Here is a 19,870-nt window from a genome sequence, read left to right on the forward strand (position 1 = left end):
AGCTCTGCGGGGACAGAGCGCAGCGGGGCCGTGAGCCGCGGGTGGGGTCCCACGGGCACAGCCCCGGGGTCGGGCCACGGGGAGCGAGGTGTCCCGGTCCCGGCGCACTCACCGCCCGCCGCCCCGCACACGGCGCCCAGCAGCAGCCCCAGGCCCAGCGCCCCAAACAGCGCCATCGCTCCGCGCCGCTTCCTCTGCTTTTGGGACACCGCGGCCACCTCCCCCACGTCCCCATTGGTTCCTCCGCCGCCGCCCCGCCAATGGCAGCCGAGATCGTGCGTGACGTCACCGGGCGCCAGGCAGACCGCAGTCTCGTGGGTTGCGAATCGAAAGCGAAAGCGCGGAGCGGGGGAGGGGACGGGCGCGGTGTGGGGCCCCCCCCGGCCCTCCGCGCACTGAGGGGGCACCCGGGCGGTGTCCGCACCTGGTCCGTGTCCCTGCCCCAGGGAAGGTGCCCGTGGGCCTCTGTCGGGGGCATGGGGGGCGGTGGGAAGGGAAGGAGCCGTCAGAGCACGGCCGGAGGTCTGCAGTGGAACCCCCCCGGGCACCGCCACCCACCGGTGCGGGCGTGGGTCCTTGCAGCACGGAGCCGCTGGACTCGGAGAGGAACGGAAGCACCGAGGGCGGAGGAACCCTCTGGGATCACCCCTCCAACCCTGAGTCAATGGCTCCTCCCACTTTAGTGTTGCTCCCAGCTTAATTAGGGTGACGTCATGACCTATGTCCAGGTCAATTATGAAGACATTGAGCAGAACTGGCCCTAAAACACAGATCCCACAAGCACCCGCACATCTCCCAGTGCACGATGTCAATCACCATCACCATCATGGATGCCATGTCCCCAACCCAACCCCTCTCTGGTGACACCACCATCCCCAAACGCCATTGGAGACACCAACAGAGGCTGCAGAGTGTCTTTAATGTCAGCACCACGGCTCAGGGTCAGGGACGGGGACACATAGGGACAGTTGGTGACAGCAGGTGTCCGTCAGATGCTGCCTGCGGGGACATGGGCGAGAGATGGGGTCACTCAGCCCTCACTGATCGCTACAGGGACAGGCTGGGGACACTGTTACCTGAGGGGTAGCTGTGACCGGGGAGTGGAGCGTAACCTGTTGGGGGAATAGGGGGGGTGAGGGGGGTTCTTGTCACACACGGTCACATCCCATAGAGACCCATAACGACCCACAGAGACCCCACAGAGATCCACAGGGAAGCATAGAGACCAATAGAGACCCTACAGAAGCCAGTAGAGAGACCCGCAGAGACCAACAGAGGCCCCACAGCAACCTAAAGGGACCCAGAGAGTCCAACAGAGACCCCAGAGGGACCCATAGGGAAAAGAAAGACCCACAGCAACCCACAGAGACCCATAGGAACCCCACAGAGACCCCATAGAGGTCCATGGAGCCCCACAGGGTCCCTCGCAAGCACCCACCTGGAGCAGGGGGCTGGGCCCGCCAGCGGTAGGCACCGGTGATGAGCAAGCTGAGTCCCAACACCATCACTACAGTGGCCACAGCCACCATCAGCGTCACCTCCAGCGTCAGCCCAGGACCTGCGGGGACACAGCCAGCAGTGACACTGCGGGGACACCGCTGTCCCCGTGTCATCCCCTCGACCCCAACTCACGCCAATCCTCCAGGAGGGGCTCCTCCAGGCTGGCGTGCTGCACCGAGCACGTGTAGGTGTCCCCCACCTCCGGGGCCACCGAGATGGCCGCCTGCGTCTGGTAGGTCCAGTTCCCATTGGGGATGGCGGAGACGGGCGAGTGGTCTCCGGGCCCCATGATGTCCCCGTTGTGCAGCCAGATGATGGTCACCTCGGGGGGGTAGAAGCCCCACACGTGGCAGGTGAGGCGGATGGGCACGCTGGGATTCCCTGTCTGCGCGGAGACGATGCGGACCTGGGGCTGAGCTGGAGCGGGGACAGGGATGGTCAGCAGCAGGGGACGGGGATGGTCCCTGCCCCATTCTCTGTAACGTTCCCTCTGTGCAACACCCCATGCAACCCTCTGTGCAACTTCCCCGTCTCACTTCCCCATAGGATTCCCCATGCAATGCTTCGTGCCACATCCCCATGGGATGTCCTCATGCTCTGTGCAAGCTCTGCGCATTGTCTGCTGCAACAGTGCTGTGCAGCAGCACTGTGCCACACCCTGGGAGATGCCCAGCGCATTGCTCCGTGCGGTGTGCAATGTGCAATGCAGTGTGCTCTGCAAAACTACCATACCATGCGCCATGCAACATCTCCTTGCAGCAAACTCTATGCAGCACACATTGCAATGCCACCAAGCAACATTCTGTGCAACTTCTCCTTGCAGCATCCCTATGCTTGAGACCTTTAAGCAATGCCCCATGCAGAATGTTCTGCAAAGCCCCTGGGCAATCCTCCATACAACGTCCCCATGCGTATGCTTTGCAACACTCCTGTGCAGTTCTCCATGCAACTTTTCCATGCAGCATCCCCTTGATTGAGAACCCCATGCAACGCTCCATGCATCATCCCCGTGCAACACCCCATGCAATGGCCCCATGCAACAACATCCCCATGCAACGCCCTATGCATCATCACTACACAACATCCCCATGCAACGCCCTATGCATCATCACTACACAACATCCCCATGCAATGTCCCCATGCAGCTTCCCATGCAACAACATCTTCATGCAATGCCCCATGCAACAGCCCCGCTTGCAACGCTCACTCCTGCGCAGCGCCGTGTGTGCCCAGAACCGTGCAGCCAGCTTGCTGCACGCTTGTCTCCGCGCCTCTGCACGCTGCACCCAGGTGGTGCCATTGTTGAGGGCAATGGCAATCTGTCCGGAGATCTTGTGCAGCAGCCCCCAGTCGCAGGCGGTGAAGCGGCGGCCGTCGGGGTCGTAGCACACCAGCGGGTTCTTGTTGAAGGTCACGGTGAGGTCGAAGCCCAGCAGCGAGCCGTTGGCTGCCAGTGGGCAGGAGCTGGCCACGTGCACCATGAAGGCGCCTGCGTCGGGGGGGACAGTGGGGAGATGGCAGCGCCGGCAGGGACCCCATCCCATGCGGAGCCCCCACAGGTCCCCATGGGGACACAACAGTGAGCTGAGCTCAACACTGGGATCCCGTAAGGTTGAGCTCACCCTAAAGCCCTCCCCCGGCATCCTAAGGGCTGAGACCCCCCCAAAGTATCCCCAATATCCCACAAAGCTGAGCACCCCCCAAAGTGCCCCCACCGTCCCGTAAAGCTGAACATCCCCAAATCATCCCCAGCAACTCAAAAGGCTGAGCCCCCTTCCCCCCTCAAAATCCTCCCTGGGGTTCCAAAGGGCTGAGATCCCTCAAATTGTCCCCAATATCCCTCAGAGATGAGAACCCCTCCAAACTGTCCACATCAGCCCATAAAGTTGGAGCCCTCCCCCCAAAAGGACCCCGGTATCCCAAAAGCTGAGCCCACCCTAAAGACCTCCCTGGGGGTCCTAAGGGCTAAGCCCCCCCCAAAGTGGCCCCAATATCTCAAAGACTGAGACCCCCCCAAATCATCCCCAACATCCTATAAGGCTGAGACCCTCCATGCCCCCCACCACGATCCCATTAAGCAGAGCCCTCCCAAGCCCCTTCCATGATCCTATAGAGCACAGACCCCCCAGAACCCCCCCCAGAGTCCCATAAAGCAGAGCCCCTCCGAGCCTCTCCCCACAATCCCATAAAGCAGAGCCCCCCCAAGCTCCCCCCAATCCCATTAAGCAGAGCCCCCCCCCCAACCACCCTAACCCCAAACCCCCACCTGCCCCCCGCGCTCCCAGCAGCAGCCCCAACAGCACCAACATCGCGGAGGGGGGGGGCGGGGGGGGGCGGCCCCTCTGCTCCCTCCACGCCACCTCCCGCGCCTCACGGAGGTGGGGCGGGGGGGGCACGGAGCAGCCAATCAGAGGCGGCGCCGCGGGAGCATCATCTGTTACCGGAGCAGAATGCAGCCGGGTCGACGCTGACGGGACATAGACGACTGGGACCACTGGGAGCACTGGGGGCTCCACCCACCCAACGTGGGAACAAAGAATCGGAGCGGGGTTGGGGCTGTAGATGGTTTTATTAGGGGGTGAGAGTCCCTCACCCCAAATTGAGGATCCCCATGCTGGGACACGGGAGTTCCAGTCATTGAGGTCCCCAAACCGAGGGGCAGGACCAGGATGGGAACCAGGACTGGGACTGGCATCGGGATGGGGAACAGGACCAGGGTCAGGGATGGGAACCAGAAGCAGATCCAGGACCAGGACCAGAATGGGGACCAGGACTGGGATGGGGACTAGGACTGGGATGGGGACCAGAACTTGGACCAGGGTCAGTTTGGGGACCAGGACTGGAATCAGAACCCGCATCAGGATGGGGACCGGGACCAGCACCAGGACCTGCCACACAGAAGATGATGAATGAGGAGGGACACCCCACACTGGACACCAGATCCTCGGTGTCACACGCATCCCCACCAAAGCGTCCCCATCCCTCACCCCGTGCCCGTGGCCGATGACAGAAGCTGAAAATCCCAGCGCTGAGTGCCACCAACCCCAGTGTCAGCGCCATGGCCGCCACTGCCACCTTCACCGTCATCCCCGGGGACAAACTGGGACCTGTGGGGACAGCATGGGCACAATGAGCCATGGGGAACTGTGGGGTGTGGGTGCCACTTCCCCATCCCCAAACTCACTCCAGTGCTCCTGCAGCGGCTGCTCCAGGCTGGCGTGCCCCACCGAGCACGTGTAGGTGTTCCCCGCCGCGGTGCTGGCCCTCAGGGCCACCTGTGTCTGGTAGGTCCAGTCTCCGCTGGGCAGCAGCTTGGTGTCACCTGAGGCCACCACGAGGCCATTGTGCAGCCACTGGATGGTCACCGTGGGCGGGTAGAAGCCCCATACGTGGCAGGTGAGGCGGACAGTGTCGGGGTCGTTGGGGACAGGGATGGGGACGATGCGGACCTGGGGCGGTGCTGGAGCAAGGAGGGGATGGTCAGAGCTGGGGACGGTCCCCTTGTCACCCCGCAGGGTGGTTGGTGGGACAGTCTGTGCAGTGCCCCCGTGCATCATACATGTGCATCACCCTATGCCACGTCCCCATGCAACGTCCTCATGCAACGTCCCTGTGCAATCTCCCTCTCAATTTCTTCGTAATGCCCCCATGCAATGTCCCATGCAATCCCCTGTGCGACGTCCCCATGCAAGGTCCGCATGCAATTTCCTTGTGCATTCCCTTTGCAGCTTCCCTGTACAACACAGCCACGCATCGCCCCATTGCAACATCCCCATGCAATAACCCCATGCAACATCCCCCACTGGCAACGCTCCACGTGCATGCAGCGGTGCTCACTCCTGCGCAGCGCCGTGTGTGCCCAGAACTGTGCAGCCAGCTCGCTGCACACCCGTCTCCGTGCCTCCGCACGCTGCACCCAGATGATCTCGTTATTTAGGATGGCAGCGAGCCACGTGGCAATATTGTGCAGCAGCCCCCAGTCGCAGGCAGTGAAGCGGCGGCCGTCGGGGTCGTAGCACAGCAGCGGGTTCTTGTTGAAGGCCACAGTGAGGTCGAAGCCCCCCAGCGAGCCATTGGCCACCAGTGGGCAGGAGCTGGCCACGTGCATCACGAAGGCGCCTGCGTCGGGGGGCACGGGGTGGGCACGGCACCGAGGCTGCACTCCAAAGCCCCGTGCTGCACCTGAAACCCCGTGCTGCACCGCAAGAGCCCCACGTTGTACCCTAAAACCCAATGCTGCACCCCCAAAACCCAATGCTGCACCCTAAAACCCCATGCTGCCCCCTAAAACCCCATGCTGCACCCCCAAAAAAACATGTTGTACCCTAAAAACTCGCACTGTACCCCAAGAACCCGCACGTCGTGCTCTATGAATACATGCAGCACCCCATGCTGCACCCCAAAGCCCCACACTGTATCCTAAAACCTCATGTTGCACCCTAAAAACCCAACCTGCACCCCAAAAACACCATTTTGCACACCCAAAACCCCATTTTGCACCCCAAAAACTCATGCTACACCCAAAGCCCCCATGCTGCACCCCCAAACCTGCATGTTACACCCCGGAAAGCCCATGTTGCACCCCAAAACCCCCATGCTTCACCCCAAAAACCCCATGCTGCCCCACGTCCTACCTGCTGCCTTGCAGCTCAGCACCAGCCCCACTGCCCCCAGCACCCTGAGACCCGTCGGCCCCATCGGGAGCATTGCAGCCTTTGTCCCCTCCATGCCACCTCTTCCTCCTCCTCCCCACGTCACCCCATGGGCGGTGCAATGGGATCAGACTTTGCCGCTTGGGGCCATGGGGACAACGCCCAACCCCATTAATTTCCACCCTTCCCGGAGCGGGGACAAACGAGGACGCCGTGCTGCAAACGACTGGTTTTAATTACATCGCTGTCACCGTTCCCACGCCGAGGGATCAACCTATGGGGGACACCAATGAGTTCAGGGCGGGTGTCCTCACTGTCCCCATTGCCCCCATCGTCCCCACGTACCGCGCCGGCAGGAGGACACCAGCAGCCCCAAACCCAGCAGTGCCAGCAGGATGCCCAGCGCCGTCACCGCGCCGCACACCGCCGTGGCCAACGTGTCCGTGGGGACGGGGTCCTGTGGCACTGCAGGGACACAAAGCGTCGTCCCCGTGTCCCCACAAGCGGCACCCGCTCACCCCAATAAGCCACCACTGCGGGGACACAAAGCATTGACCCCACGTCCCCGCGGGTGACACCCACTCACCCCAGTAAGCCACCACGGAGATGTTGTCCCTCTCGCGGGTGACAATGCAGGCGTAGATGTCACCAGAACGCGGTGTCACCGCCAGGTAGGAAAAGCGCATGAAGGCCAGGTCCTCGGTGGGGGTGTAGGTGACATGGGTGACACCGTCGGTGACAGGGATGCTGTTCCGCTGCCAGCTGATGGTGATGGCCGGAGGGAAGATGTTGCCCACCATACAGATCAGCGTGTTGGGATGGCCCAGCTGCAGCGGCTGCTGCAGGAAGACGTCAGCCACCGGGATGCCTGCGGGGGGGACACGTCAATGGGGACGCATCAGTGGGGACACATCAGTGGGAATGCGTTAATGGGGGTGCATCATTGGGGATAGCATCAACTGGGGACACGTCACTGAGGACACACCACTGGGGACAGCATCAATTGGGATGTCCACTGGGAACACATCACTGGGGACACATCCTTGGGGACAGCATCAATGGGAATGTCCACTGGGGATGCATCAATGGGGACAGGATCGATGGGGACAGCATCAATTGGGGATGTCCATTGGGAACACATCAGTGAGGATGCACCAACTGAGACAACTTCAACCAGACCAGCATCACTGGGAACGCATCACCGGGGACACATCAGCAGGGTCACATTGGGGACAGCAGCACCCACCCTTGGCTTCAGGCATGGGCAACGGCCCGGTGGCGATTTTGGTGAGCAAATCCCGCAGGTCGCGGCAGAGCGCGGCGTCATGCTGCAGCTCGTGGGGCTGCTCGGTGTCTGCGGGCCACGCAGGACCATCGGGCAGCCGAGGCAGCCACTGCGAGCTGGGGAAATCAAATGAGAAGAGCTGCTCCGCGTCGAAGGCCACTGCCAGCCCCTGCGACGGTGTGTCCGGTTGGCAGAAGAGCACCTCAGCCAGCGTGTGCGGCGATGGCTCTGCGGGCACAGACAGGGCATGGGGCACGGGGACACGCCGGGCATGCACACACCTTGTGCATGGACACGTCTGCTGCATGCACTCTCGTTGCACCTGTACATGCTCTGCAGGCTCACTGAGTGCACATCAAGTCGTGCATGCTCTCACTTCTCACGCTTTCTCTTGCACTAATGCACCAACCACCCCTTGCACAACCTCTGCACTAACTAGTGCATGCATCCTCCTGCTCACGTATCCTGTGCGCTCACGCACAAACCACTCCATACACAGCCCCTTGCACTAGTGCATGGCCACTCCTTGCACTAATGCACAGAGCCATTTGCACAAGTGCACTCCTGCTCACACTACTCCCTTGCACAAAAGCACAAAGCATCCCTTGCACAGTCTCTTGAACTAGTGCATGGCACTCCTTTCACAACTGCACACACTCCACCTCTCACACTCAACTCCGCTGTACTAATGCACCAACCACACTGTGCACAACCCCCTGCATGCATGCAAGTACCCTCCAGCTCATCCTTCCCTTGCATCAATGCACAAACACCCCTTGCACAACTCCTTGCACTAGTACATGCCCAACCTTACTCCAGTGCACCATCCACTCCTTGCACAACCCTTTGCACTCCCCATGCACACATCTCGGACACCCCTGGCACTACCCCATGCCCACCCCATGCCCTCTCCCGTCGTCCCCTACCGGCTCTGACGCTCCCCAGGGCCGCCCCCAGCAGCGCTGCCACGAGCGCCCCGCGCCCGCTCGCAGCCCCCATCCCTCTGCTACCGGCAACCGGTTCAGCCAATGGCCGTGCCTCGCAGCCCTTTACGTCATCGGTTGCCAGGCAGAACAAGCCCGCAGGGCACCCGTGCGCGTCATCGGTTGCTAGGCAGAACAGATCTGCGGGGAACACCAGCGCTCTGGCAGGCGACGATCGTGTGGCTCAGCCAATGGCCGCGCTCCGCAGTTACCTTGCGTCACTTGTTGCCAGGTGGAAGAAACCAGCGGGGAGCCCTGCTCTGTAATAGGCGCTGAGCCGCCCGCAAGCAATTAATGAGCAGCGCTAATTAATGAAGCAGACGACGAGTGGGCTGTGTAGATCGCTGGGGTGTCTCAACACAGCGCGGATCTTGCTTTTGCGAGGGATTTTGGGGGAAAAGCGTGAGGTTTGGTGGTAAAAACGTGTTTTGTGTGCAGATGTATGTTTTTGGGGGGGTAAAAGCGTGGGGTTTAAGGGTAAAAGTTGGGGTCTGGAGCCGAGGGAACATCCCCGGGGCGTACGCTGCACACCCTGCAGCAGTAGCTCCTCGCACTGCAATGCACCGCACTGCAATGCGCTCTCCGAGCTGGAAGCAGTGCACCCGCAGTCAGGTTTGCACAGCCCTAACGGCGGGTACGGCCCTCTGCAATGCCGGCAGCTGCACCCCTGCAATGCCGTACGCATCCCTGCGTGCATCCTTGCAATGCCAGGCACTGCTATAGGTGCACCCTTGCAATCCCAAGCACCCCCACTGGTGCACCCTCGCAATGCTATGCATCCTCATAGGTGCACTCTTGCAATGCCATGCGCCTGTAGCAACGCTATGCATCCCCAACGTGCATGCTTGCAATGCCAGGCACACCCACAGGTGCGCCCTTGCAAGGCCGTGCACTCCCATAGATACACCCTTGCGATGCCATTGACCTCCACAGCTGCACCCTTTGCAATGACGTACACGCCCAGAGGTGCACCCTTGCAATGCCGGGCACTCCCATAGGTGGACCCTTGCAATGCCAGGGGCCCCTGCAGATGCACACTTACAATGCCGTGAATCTTCATGGCTGCATCCTTGCAACGCCATGCACCCCCACAGCAGCACCCCAGCAACATTGCGCACCCCCATAGCCCCACCCCTCCCTCCTCCCCCCCCATGCCCCCTGCACTGCGCATGCGCTCCATCACCCCCCCCTCGGGAGCGGCGATAGGACCCCGCGGAGCCTCCCGGGCTCCATGAATGGGGCCGTCGGAGTGGCGCGGTGGCATCACGTGACGGCGGGCGGCCAATCGCGGCGCAGCTGACGTAGCGCGTGGCTCCTTTTTCTGCCCTGGGATGTTTTTTTTGATTTTTTGCCCCAAAAACGGGGCTTTAAGGGGGCGACGAGAGGATGATACCGAGTCGGGGGCCGTGGCCCCGCGTGGGAACGGTTCAGGTGAGTGAGGATGGGACAACTTCGCCCTTTTTTTATGATTTTATTTTATTTTTTTAACCAAAAAGACCCAACGTGGGGGGGGGAGGACACGTGAGCATGAGCTGTCAATCAAACCTTGTTCCGCCCCTCCGGCGTTAAGGGGCCAATGAGTGGCGAGGACGGCGGGCAGACGACCAATGGGCGGCGCCGCTTTGTGCGCGGCGCTTTTGGGGCGAAAAGCGCCATGTTTGGGTGTTCGCGCGGGGGCGGCGGCTGGGAGGGCCCGCGGGGATCCAAAGTGCTGTGTCACGGGGCGGGGGGGGGGCAGCTCCGGGAGCGCCGTGGGGGGATCCCAAAGCCCTGTTGGGGTCCGGGATGGCCGTGGGGGGGGCTTTGAGAGCCTTTGGCGAGCGGGGCCGGAGGGGTCGGGGTGGTGAGAAAAGGGGGGGGGGGTCTTCGGTCACGCGTGAGTGTGGGGGGGCGTGGGGCAGCCCGAGGTTGCGCGGGGGGTTGCATTGAGCACCCTGAGATTTGTCTTAGGGCGCTGGGGTGTCCGTGGCGTATCCAGGGTTGGTTTGGGGGGGGGTGGAGGCTTGAGGGTGGCACTGAGCACCCCCAGATTGGGGTGGGGGCTTTGGAGAGGCCACGGGGCACCTCGGGGTTGGCTGTGGGGTGGCACTGAGCCTCTCGGGATTGGTGCGGGGTGATGATGAGGGCCCCGAGATCGGCGTGGGGCAGCTGTGGTGGTACTGGGGTGGTACTGAGCACCCTGAAATCGGTGTGAGGTGGCCTTGAGGACCCCAGGATTTTGCTCTGTGGAGGCTCTCAGCGCCCCGAAATTGCTGTAGGGTGGCACTGAGCCCCCAGGATTGCCACGGGGGGAGGCAGTGAAACTCACCCAGGCTATGGAGCGGCCTTGAAAAACTAAAGATTATTACGGAGGGGCTGTGGAATGTCCCAGGATCGTTGTGGGGTGGTTCTGAGGACCATAGAACCGGTGTGTGTACGTGTGTGGGGGGGCTTTGAGAACTCTAGCATTGGTGTGGGGTGGCCTTGAGGAATCCAAGATTGGTTGGAGGAGGGGGGGAGGGGGAAGGCTCTGCGGGTCCCAGTTATTGTGGGGTGGTATTGAGGCCCCCAGAACTGTTTTTGGGGTTGCTTTGGGCTAACTCTGAGCCCTATAGAATTGCCATGGGGAGGAGGAACACGGAGCACTTCAGAAGAGCCATGGGGTGGCCCCGAGCCCCCCTAGGATCGCTGGGGGAGTGGGGGAAGGGATGGTCTGAGGGCCCCAGTACCATCATGGGGTGGCACTGAGCCCCCCAAGACCGCGCTGAGGGCCGCGACTTCCTCAGGACCCCTCAGGATCCCCGGGGCCCGGCTCACCACCTCACCACAGCTCAGCCCGCGGTTCACGGACCGCCGCAGCTCCGCTGCCCGATGGGCGCCGTCGGCTGGGAGAGCCCCACGAGTCCCGTAGGGGCGAACTGGGGTCCGCTGAGCCCCGTGAGGAGCCCTTGGGCGGAGGGTCCGAGCCCCCGAGACGCCCGCGCCCGTTGGCCGCTGCCACACAAAATGGCGGCGCCAGCCTCAGCCCTCCCCCTCCCTCTGCACCTTCGCGCGCGACAACAACAGCCAACAGCGCCGCCCTCACGTGATCCGGGGTGGCCAATCGCCGCGCCGGGAATGTCAGCACCGACCAATGACAGCCCCAGTGTTGGGCGGAAGGGTGGGGGGGAGCAGCGCGGGTGAGTGGCGTGTGGGGCGGCCAAGAGGAGCGCTGCGCCGTGTGCGCCACCGCCCAATGAGGCATCAGCGGGGCGGGTGCAAGCGGGTGGCTGACGTCAGCGCGTCCGCCCACCAATCAGCATCCAGGTGTTGTCTATATAAGGGCGGCCGGGGGCAGGCCGAGAGGCGCCATTTCGTGGGGACGAAGGGACGGTGCGGGTCGGGCCCGGCGCGCGCTGGGGGGCGGCCCCAATCCGCCTCCATCCTCCACCGGGCGGGCCCAGCCCCCGCCTTCGCGCTCCCGGACGGCTCCACCGGACCCTCCCCGGCCTCCGTAGCGACCCCTGCCTGCGGCCGCCGGCACCGATCCCACTTCGGGGCCTACGAGCCAAGATGGAGCCCTCCCGCTGAACCATCCGCCTCCATCCGCCCTTTGCCCGCCTTCCGTCCGCCTCAGATCGCCCTTCCGAGGATCCATCCGGCTCCCGGCGGCGTTCCCGGCCCTGTATCGGCGGCGTCTCGGCGGGTTCTGAGTGCAGCGGAGAACAGGAAGGTCCCCCCTCTCCATCCAGGCCCCGCCGCCATTTTCTCCGCTGATGTGAGGGCGCGCGGCGGGGCCCGGCCGGAGCCGCCGCCTCATGCCCGGCCGAGGGCCGCTGCCTTAACGGGCGCTGCTCGGTGGGCAAAGTGGGGGGGACGTCGGAGGAGGCGGCGGCGGGAGGAGGAGGTGGAGGAGGAAGGCCGGGAGCCAGGGCCGGGCACGCAGCCGCCGGCATGCTGCAGAATGTGAATCCCCAGAACAAGTAGGTGATGACGGGGAGAAATGCGGGCTGGGGGAGCGGTGGTGGGGTCTGTGTGGTGTTGGCAGTTGTGAACGGGGGATGGCATTGCCGTGGGGACGGTGTGTGGAGCTGGTGTGTCCCAATGCTCTGTACCTGGGGCCGGTTGGATCTCATTCATCTGCTGGTTGTCCTCGTTTATGTATTCCTCATCCCCGTGGATCGATTGCTTGGGGACAGGGACTTGGGGACCTGGCAGCCCCACAGTCCCCATGGATCCTGACAGGGACACGGGGATCTGGATCTTAAGAGGGCTATCCCCATTTATCTGCTCTCTGTCCCCATGGATTCTTTAGGGACAGGGGCACAGGGACACGGATTCTACAGGGAATCGGACAGCCTTGGTGTCCCCATAGTTCCAACAGGGGCTTGGGGACCTGAATCCTATGGGGAGATGGGGCTGGTGTGTCCGAAAGCTCTGCACCTGACATCAGTTGTATCCCATTGAGGTGCTGCTTGTCCCTGTTTATTCGTTCCTCGTTCCCGTGGGTCCTTTGGGGACAGGGACATGGTGACCTGGCACCCTTTAGGGACCCACTGTTCTGTCCTCTAGCTTTCCTCTTTGCCGACCGAGTTGTTTTTAGGATCCTACAGGGGGCCTGACAGCTTGATGTCCCTGTGTATCCTGACAGGGACATGAGGATGTTCATTCTACCGAGTCATCCCTGTAGATCTTCTGGGGACGGGGACACGAGGCCCTGGATCCTACAGTGCATTTGACAGTGCCGTCCCCATGGATTCTTTGAGGGCAGGGGCATGGGACCTGGGTTCTACAGGATTATCCCCATTTATCTGCTCACCGTCCCTGTGGATCCTACGGGGAGCAGTGATGTGGGGACCTGGATCTTACGGGGACATGGGGCCCCTGTGCTTCAAAGCTTTGTATGTAGGGACAGAGGGGTCCCATTGGTCTGCTGCTTGTCTCCATTTATCTGCTCCCTGTCCCCGTGGATCCTACAGGGCAACTGGCAGGGACATGCAGACCCAGATCCTACAGGGCCATCTCCATTTATCCATTCCCCATCCCTATGGATCCTCTGTGGACAGGCATATAGGGACGTGGCAGCTCCCTGCCGCTGTGCCTGCATTGCCTTGGGGATGGGGGTGCAGTGGGGACTTCCACCGGTGGTATGGGGCTTTTGTGTCACAAAGCTCTGAATCTGGGGTCAGTTGGATCTCATTGATCTGCTGCTAGTTCCCGTTTACCACTTCCTGTTCCTGCGGATCCTTCAGGGACATGGGGACCTGGCAGCCCCGCAGTCCGCATGGATTCTGTCAGGGACACAGAGGCCTGGATCCTACAGGGAACCTGGCAGCCATGCTTTCTCCATGGATCCTGACTGGGCCATCCTCATTTATCCACTCCTCATCCTCCTTGGTCTTTGGGGGGGACCGGGTCACAAGGGCCTGGCAGCCTTTAGGGCCCTGCTGCTGCCTGTGCTGACCGAGCTGCTTTCGGTGACACTCGCCACGCTGAGGGGTCTCACCGTGTCCTCCCACCCTCTGACACTGCTGCCAGGGCCACTGTGTCCTTTTGTCACCTTCCTTCCTTGTCATTCCCACCACGTCCTTGGCGGGCTGGGGAATATCTTGGGAACTGCCCAAGAAACTGGCACCAGTGCTCCACGTTCCCCATATTTTCCTGGAAATAAATTCTCCTCATGCTGCGGATATTCCACATCCTCCCAGCTGTTTCTTTTCTCCCAGTTAAATCCTCATTTTCCCGCTTAAACTGCGCTGCGTCATCAAGCCGTGGGTGTCCACTCTTGTGTTCCCAGCTCAGGGCCTCAGTGTTGGGGTGTTGTGCCGCCTTGTCACGCTGTAGTCACACTGCGCCGGTTGTCATGCCCCGGGGTGGTGAAACCGCTGGGCACTGATGTCACTGCCTGTACCGCCTCTTTGTTTGCTCCTATCTTCCTCTTTTTGATTTTTTTTTTTTTTCATTTTTTGAGCTGCTTTTGTGCACCTTGGCGGTGGAACGCTGGCCCTGTCCCCGCTGATGATGTCTCTTGCTCCCTTGCAGGATTCTGGGGGAGGGAAATGCCGGGCTTATGGGTTTGGCGACGGAATCGACCCCGGGCAAACGCATCCGCAAACCCTCGCTGCTTTACGAGGGCTTCGAGAGCCCCACCATGGCCTCGGTACCGGCCCTGCAGACCCCCCAGGCGAACCCCCCTCCGCCAGAGGTCTCGAACCCCAAAAAGCCCGGCCGGGTCACCAACCAGCTGCAGTACCTGCACAAAGTGGTGATGAAAGCCCTGTGGAAGCACCAGTTCGCTTGGCCTTTCCGTCAGCCTGTCGACGCAGTCAAGCTGGGTCTGCCGGTAACGTGCCCCCTCCTGCGGGTCCCCCAGCATGGCTGTGTGTCCCCCAACTTGTCCCCCGGGTGCTAAGGGCCACCCCGAGCCACGGTCCCCAGCCTGAGAGTGCCACAGGGACGGCATTGTCCCCTCTATGGGCTCCACCACAGAGATGCAGCTGCAGGTGCCTGGGCTGTGCTGGCCTTGCCCTCTATTAAGGGCGTAATCCCAACCCCACGGGCTCTGAAGCCCCCCCAGTAGGTGACCTGATGTCCTCAGAGCTGCTGTCCCCTCCCAGTGCCACTGCACAGGTATGGGTGAGGTGACGCAGCTGCTCTAGAGGGAACCCGGACGTTTCCTCACCTAATCTCTTGTGCCCTGAATGCGTTTTGCAGATTCCCATCCATGAATTTGTAGAAGACATCTTGTGACCCCAATATTAAACGCCAGCCCCCCGTGCACCTGTGGCGCCCAAGGATTTAAAGCCCAGAGGTAAATTCCGCATAGGTTTGCTCTTAATTTAGCGTTAGCGTCCCCCATTGCACCTAATGCTGCGGACACCAGTGTTTTGGCTGTCCCCATAGCATAGGCACCCCACAAGAACACCCGAAGGTCCCCTACAGAGCGGCACGGTGGCACTCTCGGGCGGGGACCAGACCCGGAGGTGTTTTTCCATCCCTTTGCACCCCTTTGCCCTGCTTTTGATGCATGGTGCGAGAGCGGATCTGTGTGCGTCTCAGCGTCCTGATGCTTCTGGGGATGCTGAGCTCCTAAAAACCCCAAACAACCGCTTGTGGGGCCGGGAGGGGTGCAGTGTGGTCACCAACACGTTGCTGACTGTCCCTCTGTCCCCTGTGCAGGATTACCACAAGATCATCAAGCAGCCCATGGACATGGGGACGATCAAGCGGCGCCTGGAGAACAACTACTACTGGGGGGCGGCTGAGTGCATGCAGGACTTCAACACCATGTTCACCAACTGCTACATCTACAACAAGGTGAGGGCCGTGGCGCGGTCTCTTTGGGGCCTGCGATGCCGTCTCTGCATCCTTTGACGTTTTGTTGTCCCCGTAGCCCACAGATGACATCGTGCTGATGGCCCAAACCCTGGAGAAGATCTTCCTGCAGAAGGTGGCTCAGATGCCGCCTGAAGAGCAGGAGATCGTGGTCCCGGTGGCCAAGAACAGCCACAAGAAGGGAGCGTCACGGGCAGCAGGTACCTGGGAGTCTTTGGGTTGCACTTCAGGTGGAGCACTGGAGGTATCTTGGTGCTGACGGGGGGTTCCGCCTGTCCCCAGCGCTCCTGGCCGGCCTCACAGCTGCTCAGCAAGTGCCGGCCGTGTCCTCCGTGTCCCACACCGCTGTCTACACCCCGAGCCCCGACATCGCCACCACCATCGTCAACATTCCCCACCCGTCCGTCATCTCCGCTCCGCTCCTCAAGTCGCTGCACTCCGCTGCCCCGGCCGTGCTGGCTGCGCCCGCGCCCACCCAGCCCGTGGCCAAGGTGGGAGATGGGAACACTTTGCTCACGGGAGGAGGCTCTGTGGGCTGTGCTGGGCCTCGCGTTCATCCGCTTTTCTGTATTTTGGTAGAAAAAGGGCGTGAAGCGGAAAGCGGACACCACCACCCCCACCACCACCGCCATCATCGCCACCAGCGGCGAATCCTCGCCCTCGGCCACGCTGCTGGAGGCCAAGGCGGCCAAAATCCCCGCGCGGCGCGAGAGCGGCCGCCCCATCAAACCCCCCAAGAAGGACTTGCCGGATTCCCAGCAGCACCAGACCTCCAAAAAGGGCAAATTGTCGGAGCAGCTCAAATACTGCAACGGGATCCTGAAGGAGCTGCTCTCCAAGAAGCACGCTGCCTATGCCTGGCCCTTCTACAAGCCGGTCGATGCCTCGGCGCTGGGGCTGCACGATTACCACGAGATCATCAAACACCCCATGGACCTCAGCACCATCAAGGTTCGCTTCGGGACCCCCTGGGCATTGGCACAACCTCGTGGGGGCTTTTGGGGGGGGGGGGGGTGGCTTTGTGGCCTGCTCACCCCCTTCCCTTCCCGCAGCGGAAGATGGAGAACCGGGACTACCACGATGCGCAGGAGTTCGCTGCTGACGTCCGGTTAATGTTCTCCAACTGCTACAAGTACAACCCGCCCGACCACGACGTGGTGGCCATGGCCCGCAAGCTGCAGGTGGGTGGGGGCACCCAGCAGCCCCGGTAGCCCCCAGCCCTCCGAGCTCACTCCTCTGTGTCCTCTCTCTCAGGACGTCTTTGAGTTCAGCTACGCCAAGATGCCCGACGAGCCGCAGGACGCCAGCCCGCCCTCGGTGTCCGCTCCATTGCTCGGAGCCCTCTCCAAATCCTCCTCCGAGGAATCCTCCAGCGACGAGGACGATGAAGACGAAGACGATGAAGATGACGATGAGGACGAGAGCAGCAGTGAGAGCTCGTCGGAGAGCGAGGAGAGCTCCGACTCGGAGGAGGAACGCGCCAACCGCCTGGCAGAGCTGCAGGAGCAGGTGAGGGCCGGAGCCGGGCCGGTGCTGCTGCCTGTGCCCGCTCCCCATGCCCGCCTCACCCCCTGTCTCCCCCCACAGCTGCGGGCCGTGCACGAGCAGCTGGCTGCCCTCTCACAGGGCCCCGTTTCCAAACCCAAAAAGAAGCGGGAGAAAAAGAAAAAGAAGAAATCGGAGAAGCACAAAGGGCGAGGAGGCGACGAGGAGAGCCGGGCGCGCCAGGCGCAGCTCCGCAAAGCCAAGAAGGGCGGCGGCGGGGGAGCCGGCGGCGGGGGCAGCTCCAAGTGAGTGTGGGTCAGATTTTGGGGAATGGCAGCCAGCTGTGGGGTGATGCCTTAGCTTTTAGTGTTCCTGACGATGCTTTGCTTCCTGCAGGAACTCGAAGAAGGCAGCGAAAGCGGCGCTGCCGCCTCCGCCTGCGCTCTACGATTCGGAGGAGGAAGAGGAGAGCAAACCGATGACATACGACGAGAAACGGCAGCTGAGCCTGGACATCAACAAGCTGCCGGGGGAGAAGCTGGGCCGCGTGGTGCACATCATCCAGTCCCGGGAGCCCTCCCTGCGCGATTCCAACCCCGAGGAGATCGAGATCGACTTTGAGACCCTCAAACCCTCCACGCTGCGCGAGCTGGAGCGCTACGTGCTGTCCTGCCTGCGGAAGAAACCCCGCAAACCCTACAGCGAGAGTGAGTAGGGGGCTGTGCTCAGGGGGCGGCCCCGGGGGGAGGGGGGGGGCATTGTGAGGCTGAACCCGACCTCTCACAGCCATGAAGAAGCCGGTGGGGAAAACGAAAGAGGAACTGGCGCTGGAGAAGAAGCGAGAGCTGGAGAAGCGGCTGCAGGACGTCAGCGGGCAGCTCAACTCCGCCAAGAAGCCCCCAAAAAAGGGTGAGCCCGGGGTGCAGGGTGGGATCGGGGCGCGATCCGCCGCGGTGCTGAGCACGCTGTCCCATTGCAGCCAACGAGAAGCCCGAGTCGGCGCAGCAGGTGGCCGTGTCGCGGCTCAGCGCCTCCAGCTCCAGCTCCGACTCCAGCAGCTCCAGCTCCAGCTCCTCGTCCTCGGACACCAGCGACTCGGATTCGGGTTAGACCCCACAGCACCACGCGGGGCGAGATCCCGGGCGGCTCTGCGGGACCGGGCCGACGTGGAGCGGACTGAGAGCCCCCCAGCACCCGAGGGACGCCCCATGGACTCAGCGGGGGGGGGTCCCAGTGTGACTGGAGGCCCCCGAGTGTCCCCAGGGCAGTGTGGGGCTGCGGGGTTGGACAAGGGGGGGGTTCTGCGGTGCTCCCCAGCAGGTTTTACTGTTTGTTGTGTTAGGGTTGGCTTTTTTTTTTTTTTTCCTGACTTGTGGGATTTTTTCCAAAAAAAAGGGGGAGAAGGTTTGGGGTTTTTAAGAAAAAAAAAAAATAATAATAAAAAAAAAAAAGCATTTAAAGAAGGAAAACCACCCAGCGAGGGGCTCCGCGCCCCGTCCCCTTGGTTCCGGAGGTTTTAATTTATTGGAGCTGCGTCGTGCTGGCGCGGGCCCGGCCCCTGTACATACCCCCCCGGCACGCGGCGCCGCATGTTCCCACTGGGGGGAGGGAGGGGAGGGCCACCCCTTTTTTACGTTGACTGTATAATTTTTTTCTACTCGTTTCGTTTTCTTTTTTCCCTTTTTTTTTCCCTCCCCCCCCCCCCCCCCCCCGGCCTCCTATAGCTTTATATTCCCCCTCTGCCCCCCCCTTTTCACCCTCCTGCCCCACTCTTAGACCCTTAGAGCCGTGTTTTCATCTTACTGTATGTTTCCGACCTTTCGATTCTTTAACATGTAAATAAAGAAAATATTATTCGAGTTGAGCCGGGCTGCAGCCGTGTCCCTGCGCCCTCTGCCCGGTGACAAGTGACGCGGTGACAAGTGACAGCGTCACTGCCTGGGCTGCATCCTCACCCTGTGCGTGCAGGGACAGAGCCAGGGCCCCGTGCCTGCGTCCCAGTGCTGCAGGTGGGGGCTTGGGGGGGTCCCCGGGCCTGGGCTGTGGGGTCAGGGAGAAGAGAATGGGGGGAGATGATGGAGGGACCACGAGGGGGCTCCGGGGGAACGGGGTGACCACTGAGGGCCTGCAGAGGTAAGAGGGGGAACGGGGGGGGACCAAGAGGTGACACTGCTGTGACCATGGGGGCATGGGGTGGCCATGAGCTCACCATGAACAGACCATGGGTGGAAATGACCACCAAGATTGACCCCAACCCTGGCTCCTCCCCACCGATACGGGTCCCGTGCGGATGCTGGACCCATGGGGAGGTGGAGTCGCTTCCCCTCAAAGCTTTCACTTCCCTCCCCGCCTCCCACGCGATGGAAAGTCCCCAGTGATTTACAGGCAGCGAGCAGCGGGGTCAAAGTCAGCGCGTTTATTGGGATGGGGACGAAGCGTGCGTCCCGGTGACAGCACGAGGGGGCGCGGTGGCACCACGAGGGAGAGCCGAGGCGAGGGCCGGGAGCGCGGCGGGTGCGGCTGGAGCAGCTCCGCGGGGCAGCAGCTAGTTCAGCATCCCTGCGGGGACACGGCGAGGACTGAGCCCCGCGCTGCGCTCGGGGCTGCTCCGCGCAGCGCAGCGGGGCCGCGAACCGGAGCGGGACGTTACCTGGAGCGGCGGCGACGACGGG

At 62.1% G+C, this 19,870-nt stretch overlaps 5 protein-coding genes across 8 annotated transcripts in view; 1 reads left to right on the forward strand and 4 right to left on the reverse strand.

Annotated features, from left to right (window-relative positions):
- LOC110406689 (HLA class II histocompatibility antigen, DM beta chain-like) lies at positions 901-3,704 on the reverse strand. The gene is given in 6 exon segments (XM_021413508.1): positions 901-999; positions 1,077-1,112; positions 1,439-1,558; positions 1,633-1,917; positions 2,708-3,002; positions 3,004-3,704. Coding segments are annotated over 6 exon segments (783 nt in total). The 5' UTR covers positions 3,040-3,704; the 3' UTR covers positions 901-988.
- On the reverse strand, positions 2,907-6,233 carry LOC110406684 (HLA class II histocompatibility antigen, DM beta chain-like). 3 transcript variants are annotated; one of them, XM_021413501.1, is made up of 6 exons: positions 6,135-6,233; positions 5,338-5,619; positions 4,685-4,960; positions 4,488-4,607; positions 3,767-4,388; positions 2,907-2,989 (listed from the first exon to the last, which is right to left on the reverse strand). In XM_021413501.1, the coding sequence occupies exons 1-5, from the start codon at positions 6,226-6,228 to the stop codon at positions 4,219-4,221; spliced, it is 942 nt and encodes a 313-aa protein (XP_021269176.1). In that variant the 5' UTR covers positions 6,229-6,233; the 3' UTR covers positions 2,907-2,989; positions 3,767-4,218. The 3 variants fall into 3 exon arrangements, with proteins under 3 accessions (XP_021269176.1, XP_021269175.1, XP_021269177.1); XM_021413500.1 differs by having other exon boundaries at positions 3,767-4,607; XM_021413502.1 differs by lacking the exon at positions 5,338-5,619 and having other exon boundaries at positions 3,767-4,607.
- Positions 6,369-8,919, reverse strand: LOC110406691 (class II histocompatibility antigen, M alpha chain-like). Its single transcript, XM_021413510.1, has 5 exons — positions 8,364-8,919; positions 7,399-7,665; positions 6,739-7,020; positions 6,498-6,617; positions 6,369-6,426 (listed from the first exon to the last, which is right to left on the reverse strand). Exons 1-5 carry the CDS (start codon positions 8,434-8,436, stop codon positions 6,422-6,424), a joined length of 747 nt encoding a protein of 248 aa, XP_021269185.1. The 5' UTR covers positions 8,437-8,919; the 3' UTR covers positions 6,369-6,421.
- On the forward strand, positions 12,230-18,386 carry BRD2 (bromodomain containing 2). Of its 2 annotated transcripts, none has more exons than XM_021413460.1 (12): positions 12,230-12,361; positions 14,421-14,721; positions 15,558-15,695; positions 15,772-15,913; positions 15,996-16,204; positions 16,293-16,664; positions 16,766-16,894; positions 16,968-17,222; positions 17,301-17,503; positions 17,595-17,905; positions 17,985-18,107; positions 18,178-18,386. In XM_021413460.1, exons 1-12 carry the CDS (start codon positions 12,333-12,335, stop codon positions 18,306-18,308), a joined length of 2,343 nt encoding a protein of 780 aa, XP_021269135.1. In that variant the 5' UTR covers positions 12,230-12,332; the 3' UTR covers positions 18,309-18,386. The 2 variants fall into 2 exon arrangements, with proteins under 2 accessions (XP_021269135.1, XP_021269136.1); XM_021413461.1 differs by having other exon boundaries at positions 17,340-17,503.
- LOC110406660 (class II histocompatibility antigen, B-L beta chain-like) overlaps positions 18,654-19,870 on the reverse strand; it is a 2,505-nt gene continuing 1,288 nt past the window's right edge. The window contains exon 4 of the mRNA XM_021413450.1: positions 18,654-18,698. Within this exon, the coding sequence (XP_021269125.1) occupies positions 18,654-18,698 (45 nt within the window). The remainder of the gene's footprint in view (positions 18,699-19,870) is intronic.

Source organism: Numida meleagris, chromosome 15 (genome assembly GCF_002078875.1).
Source record: "Numida meleagris isolate 19003 breed g44 Domestic line chromosome 15, NumMel1.0, whole genome shotgun sequence".
Lineage (NCBI taxonomy): Eukaryota > Metazoa > Chordata > Aves > Galliformes > Numididae > Numida > Numida meleagris.